The 14,240-nt window shown below is 41.9% G+C and overlaps 1 protein-coding gene across 1 annotated transcript in view; it reads right to left on the minus strand.

Moving 5' to 3' along the window:
• The window catches only part of Kdm5b (lysine (K)-specific demethylase 5B), a 113,066-nt gene that overhangs the window by 8,438 nt on the left and 90,388 nt on the right, over positions 1 to 14,240 (minus strand). Inside the window, exons 11-20 of the mRNA XM_013017312.1 lie at positions 12,960 to 13,079; positions 11,739 to 11,933; positions 9,814 to 9,995; positions 9,565 to 9,689; positions 8,315 to 8,465; positions 8,053 to 8,167; positions 7,344 to 7,699; positions 4,408 to 4,546; positions 2,303 to 2,482; positions 1,366 to 1,524 (exon numbers count right to left, since the gene is read on the minus strand). Coding sequence (XP_012872766.1) covers positions 1,366 to 1,524; positions 2,303 to 2,482; positions 4,408 to 4,546; positions 7,344 to 7,699; positions 8,053 to 8,167; positions 8,315 to 8,465; positions 9,565 to 9,689; positions 9,814 to 9,995; positions 11,739 to 11,933; positions 12,960 to 13,079 — 1,722 coding nt within the window. The remainder of the gene's footprint in view (positions 1 to 1,365; positions 1,525 to 2,302; positions 2,483 to 4,407; positions 4,547 to 7,343; positions 7,700 to 8,052; positions 8,168 to 8,314; positions 8,466 to 9,564; positions 9,690 to 9,813; positions 9,996 to 11,738; positions 11,934 to 12,959; positions 13,080 to 14,240) is intronic.

Below are 14,240 nucleotides of genomic sequence, written 5' to 3' on the forward strand. Positions count from 1 at the left end.
TGTAATCTTCAGTAATATATGGATTATTGATAACAAGGTACCTCTTCCCAGAGCTCAGAAATAGAAAATAAACCTTAGAGGGTTTTACCATAATCAAAATCAAGTTCTTAAACCAAATGCCCATATACTAAGTAGGCACTGACTAGAAACTATGAAAGGTACCATATGACAAGGTTTCAGACAGACATATATGTGTATTTTAAGGGAGAGGAACCATAACTCCCAATTCATCTTTTAAAAATGAATCATAGATATAATAATAAACTAAAGTAGCTACATTAAAAATCCCAGAATGAAGCCAGGTACTGGTAGCTCACACCTGTAATCCTAGCTACTCAGGAGGCTGAGATCTGAGGATCTCAGTTCAAAGCCAGCCAGGACAGGAAAATCTACCAGGCTCTTACCTCCAATTAGCCACCAAAAAGCCAGCCGTGGAACTGTGACTCAAGTGACAGAGAGCTAGTCTTGAGCACAAAAGCTCAGGAGCAGCATGCAGGCTCTGAGTTCAAGCCCCAGGATGGGCACAAAAAAAAAAAATTAAAATCTGAAATCCCAGAGTGGTGTACATTTCTGTTAGAGATATACAAGTGTACTCCAAAAGTTATGAGTACATGTATGAATGAAAGTGAATCCATGTCATCACAAGAGGGCAGGCAGTGGCAAAAGAACACATGGGGGAAAGGTACCCCAGCCTAAGAACGAAACCATTCACCTTAGCTCTACCCACAGGCACGCGGACCAGGCATACAACCACCACCATCTACTACACTGTGTCCAGGCCGGCTGTGCAAGTGCATTCCATGATGCTCGTATGGTGACACAACACTCATCCTGTCATTATGTACCACAGACTATATTCTTACTCTACAACAGGCAATGCTGTGTCATTGGAAACATTCAAAACCCCATGTCAAAACAAAAGAAAATCACACAACTATTGCTGTTTTTATCTTCCCTGACACTGTGCTCAATAAGGCCTCATTTCTTGAACATGGTGCATTCAACCAATTGTGTTACCACTCACAAGAATCCACTCCCACATCTATTCAAGGTCTCACAATCTAACCTCCTGCTGAAATGCCAAGCGCTGGGATTAGAGGTGTGTGCCACCACATCCAGTACTAAGGGTATATCATTCATTCATTTCAATTTCTCGTTGCTGGAGACTGAACCCAGGGCCTTGGGAATCAGTGCAAGTGTTCTGCCGCTGAGCTCTGCCCCACTAGTCCTGGCATCTCTCAGTTAAACCTATTACACTTTTAAAAATAATTCGATTTTCCTTTCCAATATTCCTAATAAAGCCAAAGGATTTGAAATTCTTCCCCAACAAAAGAGAAGTGAGAAGAAAAACTTCCTACTACGCACAGCTGAAGCAGTCTCTTTGCTTTCCATTAAAGCTCTCTCCAGGTCACTCAGACTCTCTAATTTGGTGCTTTTCTTCTTCCCATTTGGCAAGGGCTCTTTTAACTTTCTCTGCTTTCTTTTCAATCCCAAAAGGCCAATATCACAACGAGGACACAGCACCTAATGTGGGGCAAAGTACAACCATTAGTAAAGTCAATTTCAGATAAAACAACACAAAAGCCTAAGGGCATGACAGGTGTATGTGCCTGAACAACTTTTTCTCTGAAATTTGTAGCCCTGAGGCTGCAAGAAGACTAGGAAGGAGGGAAGAAGGAAAAGAGGAATAATGGAAAGCAGGCAAGCAGGCAGGCCTGCCTGTTCTTAGTGATAAAAATGCTTACGAACTAGCTTCATTTATAGAAAATACAAAAAATGCAGCTAGAGTTGAGCTTAGTAGTGCATATCTGTAATCCCTGCAATGTAGGAGGGCAGGTAGAAGGATGATGGTCTGAAGGTAGTGAGACAGCAATGCTAAACAATACTTGGAAAACCTAAAGCAAAAAGGGCTGAAACGGTGGCTCAGGGGACGACTGTGTGGCAAGTACACAAGGCCTGACGACTTCAAACCCCAGTACCACCCCCTCCACCCCAAAAAAGGTACAGCTAAAGCACTTTATGAAAGGTGGATGGGAGCATGTATCAATCAGGCTAAAGCCAGGTATAGTGAAACAAGGCTAAGCACTAATCCATTTCACCGAAGTTCAACTTCACCTAATAGGGAAAAAATACATTCTTTCAATAGTGCATGTATCCTAAAATACATCCAAAAAACATTTAAAGGTTGCTGTACCAACTCACGAGCACAGACTCAGCAAGATGCCACCTGCCTGAGATGACCTACATGTTTTTCCAAACTTGAAGATCTAAGTTTTTGAAGAAGAACGGGTGGCAAACTTACCTCTAAGAGAGAATATGGAGAATTCTCAGTCAAGAATGTATTCGCGGCACATTCTTTCCAAACGTGGACTTCAGCTACCAATAATTCCAGCCTTGGCAGAGAATTCAGGTGTACTGGGATTGCTCGGCCTCTTGCAACAAGTTCCACGAGTGTGTCTAACACTGGCACCCGTCCTCCAGCCTGGTAAATTAGAAAAAATTAAACCACTTAGGAAAAAAAATTCAGTGAGCAATGGACCAATTCAGATTGCAACACTGTTCCCCTTACAGTGAGAGAACCTAGCCCTCACAGAGGGGCATGACGGGTCCTTTGTTAAATCCACTCACCTCACTTGTCTAAAATGCCAGCACCCAGAAGAAGCTAAGGCAGCAGGCCCAAAAGTTCCAGGATACCTGGAGCTACTTCCACACATTCACCAATAATAGAGTAACAGTATAAGTCATTCAGGAAACTGAACTGAGAAGGCCCAGCCACCCAGAAAGCTTTAAAACCATTCCCAGTTTCTTCTGGCCTCAGACACTCTGACTCAGTAGGTCAGGGGATGGGTCCATAAATGTGCAACTTTTAAAATTTCCTACGTGAAATTTTAGTTGTGCTGCAGGAATTTGAGAATAAAGGCCAATGGAAATGAGAATAAAGGCACTATATGTTACAGGGAAAAAAATTCCCCAGTGTTGCTCTAACACAATGGACAAACAGCAGCACTAAGGGGGGGGTCATCCAGAACCGTCTCTGGGTCTGATGCGGTAGCAAGTAAACAATACTGCCCAACTCTAGATCTGTTTCATCCAACATATTCAACCTGAATCCACTACTAACTACTGAATTCATATTTAACTATTGACTGTAATAGGCTTTGAAACTAACTCCAATGAGAAACACTAACCAGACAATTCCAAAAGGTAGAATATATACCATAGAATAACAATTTTAGACAATAGAAGAAGGAAGAGAAGAGGGTACAGTTTAAAAGAAACTTAAAGGAGATATACTAATTTGGTATAACATGTAGTAGTGGATTAGAAAAACAACCTGGGGTGGCTCGAAGGGGGCCTTGGGTCTATCATCCTATTACTTACTTAGGTGGCTGAGATCTAAGGATCCTGGTTCAAAGCTAGCCCCAGACAGAAAAGTCTGTGAAACTTTTATCTCCAATTAATCATCAAACAAAAAGCCAGGAACTAGAACCATGACTCAAATGGTGTCAGTCTTGAGTGAAAAGGCTAAGGGACAATGTACCAGCCCTGAGTCAAGCCCCAGTATCTGTACCTAAATAATGCTACAAGTGAATTTATTCTCTTTTTAAACTTACATGCAAGTCACTTAGTATAACATCAGACAAAATGTCACAAATATTGCATGACAAAGCACACTCAATATTACTATAAAATTTGCTAAGCTTCATTTTCTGAACAGTTGGGAGGTTACTTTTAAGTTACTACTTAATGAAAAGTCTGGGCCTATTACATGGCCCGGCTTAGCCGTGTTATCATATACAGAGTTACTGTGCCTACTACTCTTGATTGGCCTCCAATTGGATCTGCCAACAAAAAACAAATAAAGAGTTGTTAAAAAGTTTATCTTACAGTGGCTCACGCCTGTAATCCTAGCTACTCAGGAGGCTGAGATCTGAGGATCATGGTTCAAAGCCAGCCCGGGCAGAAAAGTCTGTTGAGACTTTTATCTCTAACTAGCAAAAAGCTGAATGTGGAGCTGTGTCTCAAGTGGTAGAGTGCTAGCCTTGAGCTGAAGAGCTGAGGGGCAGCGTTCAGCCCCAGAGTTCAAGCCTTATGACCAACAACAACAACAACAAAAGTATATCTTCTCTCACAACTTCAGTTTTGGCTATTTTCCTTCAATGTGCAAGCAAGAAGAAATCCCCATCCCTCCTGAAAGGGACGGTTCAATGATCTATGCTTTTAAATATCTGGGCAGCTCATCAGAATATAGCTTCCAAATGCCTCCAAAAGGCTGAAAAGAATTCACAACTCCAAAAACACTAGATGTGTGTGGTGAGAAGAGAGAGAACCGCCCTAACACCCTTACAGCTTTCCAAGCCCTGACGCACACACCCAGGGCACACACCCAGCACCTTTAAAACCAACCTGCAGCGCCTCTGCGTCCTGCAGCCAGTCCCGGGCTCTCTGCACTGAATCCTTCAGGACTGCCCCATTGGGGAGGTAGGCAGGGATCTCCTCAATCTCCTTTACTGCTGTGGCAAGGCTGCTCAGTGAGTGCCGGGGTCTAAGGAAACCAAACACATAGCTTTTCAGCATTTGACAGCTCATTTTCTCAATGATTAGACAAAGAAATAAACTTATGATGAGGCAGGTCTAGTGGCTCACCCCTGCAATCCTAGCTACTCTCGGGGGGCTAAAATCTGAGAATTATGGTTCAAAGCCAGCCTGGGCAGGAAGTCCATGAGACTCCAATTCACCAGAAAACTCCAAGTAGAGATGAGGCTCAAAGTGGTAGAGCTCTATCTAGCCTTGAGTAAAAGAGCTCAGAGTCAGTGCCCAGACCCAAGTTCAAGCCCCACGACTGACCAAAAATAAAAAAACAAAAAATAAATTCAGTATAGCAAGTGAGCCTTTTTACATAGGATATTAAGTAATTTCATGGCTGAGATTTAAAAGCAAAAAAAAAAAAAAAGTGATTCAAGGAAATTTAAGTTCTACTTGTGCCTGACTTTATCATGGTATTACACAAACTAAAAGGTAACTATTTCTTCCATGTTAACATGCTCGAAGCACAGAATCAGAATTTTTCTACCCTCTTTGTTCAATGACCATTATTTTAGGATTACAAATGAATGACAGGGGCTGGGAAGGTGGCTCAGTGGTAGAGTGCTTGCCTCTCATACATGAGGCCCTGGGTTTGATTCTTCAGCACCACATAAGCAGAAAAGGCTGGAAGTGGTGTGGCTCAAGTGGTAGAGCACTAGCCTTGAGCTGAATGAAGAGTTCAGAGACAGTGCCCAGGCCTAGACTTCAAGCCCCACAACCAACCAAAAACAAACAAAATGAATAAACTAGAATTAAATTTTATGATGTATGTTGTCAACCAGATCGATAAAATCTGTCACAGCCAGGTACCCGTGGCCCACATCTATAATCCTAGCTACTGAAGAGGATAGATCTGAGAGTTTCGCTGATAAATCTGTGAAACTCATCTCCAATTAACCAGCAAAACTCATGTGACTCAAACTTGAACGAAAACACAGCTAAAGCATGAGTCCTTATGTGTTTAAATCACTAAGTTTGTTGTGCTCTCTCACCTAAATTAGGTCAAACAACAAAAAATATATAAAATAAAATAGAATATGATAAAATATAAATAAAAATATAGTAAGATATAAAAACTAACACTAAGTACTGGCATCACTACAGCTGCTTTAAAGTCCCTGGGCTACAAGTCTCTTCTGGCAGCTGTCAGGGCCCCCCTTTGTCACCCCCATTCAGCAGGAAGTAGCCAGAACAGAGCTGAACACTCCCGACAGCAGTCAGGGAAACTTCAAAGGGAGGAAATGAAGGAAAACATCAGACAACTGGTCCAGGTCAGTTTGCCCCCTCCATCCCAATCTGGTAGCCACTACCCAGGGGATGATCTTGCTTGTTTGAAACAAACCAATCACCATCTCACAAACTGCCAAGAGGGAGGGAGGAAAAGGTGGGGAGAGGCAGACAATACCCAAACAGTCCCTGACCATGCAGTGGATAATCAGTGAACAGTTTCTGGGTCCCACTGGGTCCCCACTGCTCACTCTCCTGAGTAGTCTTTATTTTCTCTTTACTAAATAAACTCTCAAGTGGGAGGGCCCTGAGTTCAAGCCTCAGTACCAGCACAAAAATTAATAAATACAGCAGGGCGCCAGTAGCTCACGCCTGTAATCCTACCTACTCAGGAGGCTGAGATCTGAGGATTGAGGTTCAAAGACAGCCCGGGCAGGAAAGTCTTTGAGACTCTTATCTCTAATAAACCACTAGAAAAACGGAAGTGGTGCTGTGGCTCAAGTGGTATAGGGCACTCACCTTGAACTGAAGAGCTGAGGGACAGCACCCAAGCCCAGAGTTCAAGCCCCATGACCAATTAAAAAATAATAATAATAATAAATACATTACTGTCAGAGTAAGTAAATTAGGGAGAGACTCTACCTCAGATGGCCAGCCTATGTCCTATTCATTTCTCAAATATAGTCTACTGATTTCCTAAGCAACAGTACGAATGCATGGATCATTCTCCACTGAAAATCTGCCTGGTCTCCATTTCACAGAATAATGCATGTAAGTTCAACTATTTCTCTTTAAGATTCATTGGATCTTAAGGTGTCTTTATTTTTTTGGTCAGTCATGGGACTTGAACTCAGGACCTGGGACTGTCTCAGGCTAGTGCTCTACTACTTTGAGCCACAGGGCCACTTCTGGTTTTCTGTGGTTAATTGGAGATTAATGTCTCACAAACTTTCTTGCCCAGGCTGTTTTTAATTAATCCTCAGATCTCCTTTGTAGCTAGGATTATAGGCATGAGCCACTGGTATTTGGCTAAGAGGAAGGTTTAAAAAGATGCACCCGTTTGTAATCTTCTCTCATTTCATATCTCACCTCCAGAAAAACCATGTCTACTTAATTCCTCTTATAATTAGTAAAACAAGAAAAAAGTAATATATTTGGAGGGAGGGGAAGCAGGGTACCCTGGGGCTTTAACTTGGGGGCCTGGGAGCTATCCCTGAGCTTTTTTGCTAAAAACTAGCGATCTACCACTTGATCTTCAGCTCTACTTCTGAGTTTTTGGTGGTCTACTGGAAATAAGAGTCTCATGGACTTTTCTGCTCAGGCTGGCTTCTAAGTGGGATCCTCAGATCTCAGGTTCCTGAGTAGCTAGGTTTAAGCCACTGACAAAAATATTCTTTACCAAAGTTCCAAAGCAAGACCATGTAGCTCAGATCTTCTATCTATTCTAAATGTATGATTACAGCAAATGAACACTTGCCAAATGCCAATGCAACCTTCCCCAAGGGAAAAATGCAAGCGAGCTTTTCTACCTGGCCTTGAGAAGACTCTTGGCTTTGTCGTCCCAGTGCTCTGACACAGTAAGCAGCTCTTGCAGCCGGGCCATAGCTTTTTCCACTGCTGAATAGGGGGCCAGCCCAACCCCCAGGTCTATGAGACGTCTCATATCATCCAAAGTAAGGGAGCTGGGGTCTAGGCAAGCTTGCTGCACCTCTTCTAGCCATCGAGCCTGTTCCAGACGGACACGCATCTCAGCAAGCTGTGGAAGTTCAACATCAAACTCAAAGCTGACGTCGAGCAATTCCTGCAGCTCGGCAGCACTGGGCATTTCCTCCAAGAGGAGCTTCTGACTATGCTGTTGGAAATCTTCTACACGGTTCAACAGATCCTAACAGAAAATAAAGGAGCAAAACCAAAAGACAACTTAGTAATATCAATAATAGGCTTCTTTCTTTCAGACTTAGAATCTTAATTTCATATTCCATGTAATCCTCAACCGTCCATTTGATTTTACACATCATATGGTTGAGGCAAGACTTGATGTCATTTGATAAAACAACCACACATTGGACAGCAACTGCAAGTACGAGTTAATAGCTTTCATAGGAAAATTCCCACACATTCAATGTTATATAAAATACTTTGCAGACAAATACACAAACTATCTACTGAAGACCACTAAAGTAATGTCAACCAAGTTGATTTACAAAGTAAAGGGATTCCACACACCCTTCTGCTCACCTTTAGCAACGGTGTCTGACTGAGAACACATGGAAGAGCATACAACTGAGTCACAAACTGTCGGAGTTCATTCACTGTCAGCTGATTGGGGGATTTTCCTCCACCAGATCGGTATCTACAGAGACAATGGCCAAGGAAGCTGAATGAGGACATGTATGTTCATCACCCACAGATTCCCACACCACAGGTGGGAATTCTCTAAAGCCAGTCACAACAAGTTCAACAGACACAGAGCCAAACACAAGGAAGTCACAGCACCCACCTCGTTTGCCTTTTGCCATTAAGCAACTGCTGGGCAACAGAAGCACACTTCTCTGCATCCTGTGTAACTAAGCGAAGGTGACGCAATAGGTCGTTGTCTGGAAATTTCTTCATTTCTGACTCTTCAATTAAAGCCTTAAAGCTGACCAGGCCTAACAAGAAAGAAAAAAAGTCACCTTTCGGGCCATCATCCTTTCTATTGGCCATAATCATTTCTATTATTACTGTTATAGAACAGAGAGGGGGAGTATGCATGTCAGCCTTGATCCATAAATGTAATTAAAAATTATAGCACGTTTCAGGCCTTCAATAAATTTGTTCACCTGGTTGCTGTTTTGCTTTTTGTTGTTGTTGTTTTGGAGAAGTGTCTGGGCAAGAAATTCTTATGTGTGTAGAGTTGGTATTCAATATGGAAATTTTAAGATTTGATGAGTTAAAATACACACACACAGGCATACCACCAATATGTGAAAGCAAAGTAGGCAGAGATTGTTATTGTGGCCTGACCCAATTTGTTCTCTTTTATTTCATTCTGTAGTTGTCAAGTAACTCAAGTTAAGGATGATATATTGCTCCCTTTCCTACATCAAAGAGAAAGTTGCCTGTTCTACAGAAAGAAAAGAGAAAACATTCTGGAAAAAAGCTGGTTAGGTGGTGATTTTCAGTGGTATGACAGTGCCCAGTATTGGGGCCCAGGTCTGTAATCCTAGCTACTCAAGCTGAGATTGGAAGGAAACCAGCCCAGAAAAGTCTGTAAGATATCATCTCCAAAAATAACCAGTAAAAAAAGTAGGGTTGGAGACATGGCTCAAGTGTTAAGAGTACTCAGCTGACCAAAGAAGCTGAGTAACCATGAGGTCCTGAATTCAAATCCTAGCACCATCAAAAAGGAAAATGTAACTACAAGTTCCAGGGACTATGATTAGAACTAAGAAGTGTTAAGCCAATGTTTCAAATATGCCAAATATCCTGTCATCCCGCCTTTTACAAGATCAATTTTTAAAAATGAAATACACATAGGCTCTAACAGTAAGGTTTTCGTTAAATAGACCATCTTGCAAAATTTTTGCATTAAGATTTCCACTTGGATATATGGACACTCTTTGCTATAAAACCTCTGCCAATGATCTCAAGACATTGACAGAGTAGCTGGACAGTAATGAAGCCAGGCTGTAAGAACAACCTGTTCTGTTATAATGTAAAACTCAGTCCCAACTTGCTGCATAGACAGAAACTTTCTAGACCACATACTTTTCTTCTTGTTGATCTTGGCCTCCAAAGCTTCATTCACATTCAAGGCCCATTCATTGTAAGATTCTGCTCGAAGTTTCAATGCATTCATCATGGGGTAGAGATCGTCCAGAGTGTATCTGTACCTGAAAGACAACAACTCTTGACACACCTGGCTCTGGAAAAGTTGTGTGTTGTACTTGACACCTCTGAGCTCTTAGTAAGGATTTACTGCTGTTGATAAGGGGGAAAAACATTCTTTGCACTTACCTCAGTTTATATTTATAAGGAGGACAGGAACATAATTCTTTTACATGATGCAAGCAAACAAGTAAGCCAGGTTTGCAAGAACAGGAGATAGCAGACATGAAGCAAGTCGTTTTGCATTTTATACACTGTCGCTCATCATCTGGCAGTAGCTCGAAGTCCATTCTTTCAGAATCAATTACTCCCTAGAATAAAGTGTTCTTTAGAGACTTTCAAAAACAGTATAATCTACCAGCCCTCAAGACACACACAATCTAATAACACAGAAAAAGAGCACCTTACAAAAACATAGATGCATTATTTACAATGTATAGAATACAAACTATTAAACAAGGGACTAGAAAATATAGTTATATTTAATTTACCTACAGACAACTCCTTTTCAAAAAGAGATTTAGCTATTCTGATCTAAATATGGGAATGTTTTAAATTAGACTGAATACCATTGAGATTTGCTGTTTATCCTACTCCAGGTTGGCCCTGTCCATGTTTGGGCCATAAATAAGCACTGCTGAAGAATGAATGTCGCACAGGGTTTCAGAGGGCCACAGGGGGAAATCTATGGAAAATATAAAAATATGCCCCATGTGCTGGCTCATGCCCAGAACCTCAGCCTTTGGCAGGCTGAGGCAAGATGATGCAGCCACCAGGAGCTACATAGGGAGTACACAGTACGTAGGATAAATGTCGATGCAGGAATTATCCACTGAATGGTTTCCTAACTCTTACCTACTAATAGGGTAGAAAATCTGAGCAACAGGAGAAACAAATCATAAGAAAGCATTTCCTAAATAAAAGACTGTCAAGGAAAATGAAGTCTTAAGCCAATGAACTCCAACTGGCTTCTAGAGGCTTTTCCAGGACATATCTTTTTCATTTTAAGGCAAACTTTTACTATCTATTCTCTTTAGCTGCAATTGGACCCAAATCCAACTTTCAGAATGGCAGTGCTGGTCAAGTCTGTGTATGAACCACAACTACAACAAACTCTTTTTTTGTTATTGTTATATTCCTCTTCTTTTTTTTTTTGGTTGATCATGGGGCTTTAACTCTGGGCCTGGGCACTGTCCCTCAGCTCTTCAGCTCAAGACAAGCACTCTACCACTTGAGCCACAGCACCACTTCCGGTTTTCTGGTGGTTTATTGGAGATAAGAGTCTCATGGACTTTTCCTGCCTGGGCCGGCTTTGAACCATGATCCTCAGATCTCAGCCTCCTGAGTAGCTAAGATTATAGGCATGAGCCATCAGTGCCCGGCTATATTCCACTTCTAACCACGATAATGAATGGATTTTAATGATAATGAATGGATTCTTCATTTTAATCTAGAAGTGATGATTAAAAAGACTTTGTAGCCGGGCACAGGTAGCTCATACATGAAATTATAGCTACTTAGGAAGTTGAGATCCAAGGACTGAGATTCAAGACCACCCCAGACAGGAAATTCCATGAGAATTTTATTTCCAATTAAGCATCCAAAAAAGCTAGAAGTAGACTTTGAGCAGCAGAACAGTTTAGGGACAGTGCCCAGGCCCTGAATTCAAGCCTTAGGACACACACACACACACACACACACACACACACCTTCAACAAGTTAAGCCCAATAACATACAAGAAGCCTTACCAATTTCCGGACAGCACACACACACACAAGTTAAGCCCAATAACATACAAGAAGCCTTACCAATTTCCGGACAGTTTACCAATTTCCGGACAGCACACACACACACACACACACACACACACACACACACACACACACACACACATACAAAAAGTTAAGCCCAATAACATACAAGAAGCCTTACCAATTTCCGGACAGTTTACCAATTTCCGGACAGCACACACACACACACACACGGACAGCGCACACACACACACACACACACCTTCAACAAGCTAAGCCCAATAACATACAAGAAGCCTTACCAATTTCCGGACAGTTTCCCGTAAAGCTTTCTCATCCTCAATCATAATGGCCATGTCCTTCTGAACGGTGGAGGCCACAACAACATCAAGCACATCGGCCTTAGAAGCCATCTTGCATATCATCTCATCGTGAGAGAACACACAGTAGCGGTGGAGCAGGCGGTAGTGCTCCACACACTGCCGGCCCAATGGTAGCTGTGCCAACACAGAAAGAGACATGACGCTCATCTTTCTTCTATTTCCCTAGTATTATCAAGTCTTGCAACCTGGATCAAAACACCTATCGCTTTCACCCTAACACCAGGTTCCTGCAAGGTCTTAGGTCTTATTTATCTTTGTATCTTGATGATCCAAAAATATTAGGTACTTGAATTGAAAAATGGCCTGGAAATAAAATGTATTAACAATGAATATGCACCCTGATGTGAAACTAGAAGTATAAATTCACACATTTCCTGAAACAACCTGTTTCAGGGAACATACAACAGCAAAATCTGTATGATGGAAAATAGGTATAGATACATCCTAGTTCTATTAGTCAAAAAGGTACTGGAATTAAGTTAGAAATTAGCTTTAATACCACACATACTTGCTCTACACAGTTCTCTTTTGATCAATGAGAAGTATTAATCCAAATAAAATGTCAATTTCATAACCACTGGAAACCAAACATGCCAGTAATGGCTGTGTTGTGAATACTGCAAGACAGCTGGTACAAACTCTTACACTACAGTAGTTTGGTACCAGTCCACAAGGAACTTTCAGCCAAGCCGGGCACCAGTAGCTCACACTTGTAATCCTAGCTACTCAGGAGGCTGAGATCTCAGGATCCAGGTTCAAAGCCAGCCCGGGCAGGAAAGATTGTTGAGACTCCTATCTCCAAGAAATCACCAGAAAACCGGAAGTGGGTGCAGTGGTTCAAGTGGTAGAGCGCTCGCCTTGAGGAAAAAGAAGCTCAGGGACCGTGCCCAGGCCCTGAGTTCAAGCCCCAGGACTGGCAAAATAAATAAATAAATAAAAATAAATCTGACCACCAAAACAATAAAAAGAAAGTTTGATTCACACAGCAGTGTGGCACAAGTGCCTTCTGTTACTGTGGTGTGGCCAGTGAACAGCAATGGGTTCAAACAGGTCTACAAAGGACCATTTTTAAAGCATTATACATTATTTCCACAGGAAAATGGTAAATTTTAAAATGCCCACCGACTAGGAATTACATACCCAATCAACAGTGCAGAAGTTAACAGCCTCAGCAAAATTAAAGCCTTGGTTGAAACCACTGTGGTAGGCTCTTGGAAATGTAATCACAAACTCCCCAGCACACTGATTGGTTCGATAAACCTAAAGAGAAAGAGATTGGAGATTTGAGATTGTTATTAACATTCTCCCCAAATACTAAATACTAAACCATGAAGTTCTACCAATTAAAAATGATTTAACTAGCTGCTGGTGGTACAAACCTGTAATCTTAACTACTCAGGAAATTGAGACTTGAGGATAGTTCAAAGCCAGCCCTGATAGGGAAGCCTTTGAGACTCATCTCCAATTAACCACCAAAAAAAACTGGAAGTGGAGCTGTGGCTCAAGTGGTAGAGTGCTAGCCTTGAGCAAAAGAAGCTCAAGGATAGCGCCTAGGCCCTGAGTTCAAGCCCCAGGCTTGGCATACATGTGCACATGGCGCACATGTGCACATGCTCACACTCACACACATGTGGGTGTGATCAATTAAAAATTTACTGCGGTAGGATATCACCTACTTCTGGCCACAAGATGGAGCAGTATCTGAATAGAAAATAAAGCTAAAACATGAGCCTTATATCTGGGCATGTCTAGGATTATGATACAGCATTCTAAATACAGCTACAATCAAAAATGTCCTAATGCCGGGCACCGATGGCTCACACCTGTAATCCTAGCTACTCAGGAGGCTGAGATCTGAGGATCATGGTTCAAAGCCAGCCCAGGCAGGAAAAGTCCATGAGACTTTTATCTCCAATAAACTACCAGAAAACTGGAAGTGGCACTGTGGGTCAAGCAGTAGAGCACTCGAGCTGAAGAGCTGGGGGACAGTGCCCAAGCCCAGAGTTCAAGCCCCTCCACTGACACCCCCCCCAAAAAAATGTCATCTATCTCAAAATAAGACCACCTATCAATTTAAGAAATCCTATTAGCTAAAAAAATCCAGAACTCCCAGATTTGAACCTCCAATTTACTCCCCACTAACTCCTTTTTCAACCAACCTGACCCCAAAGAACATGTACTACTCCAGGCACATGAAGTGGTACACTGAACTTATTTTTTATTGAAAGGGCACTGACACTCCATTTTGGTCAGCATTACAATATGGAATAGAATAGATTGGCAAATCTTGTGTAAGGGCTAAATAATGAGTGGGGTCAGCTGAGCAATTTCCTAGCCAATTCTAGTTCAGGTTCACATGCAGGTCTTTTTTTTTTTTTTTAAACTAAGGACAGCTGTTAGGGATCAGACTCTTTCTAGCTA

The sequence above is a fragment of the Dipodomys ordii genome, unplaced genomic scaffold (genome assembly GCF_000151885.1).
Source record: "Dipodomys ordii isolate 6190 unplaced genomic scaffold, Dord_2.0 Scaffold35, whole genome shotgun sequence".
Taxonomy (NCBI): Eukaryota; Metazoa; Chordata; class Mammalia; order Rodentia; family Heteromyidae; genus Dipodomys; species Dipodomys ordii.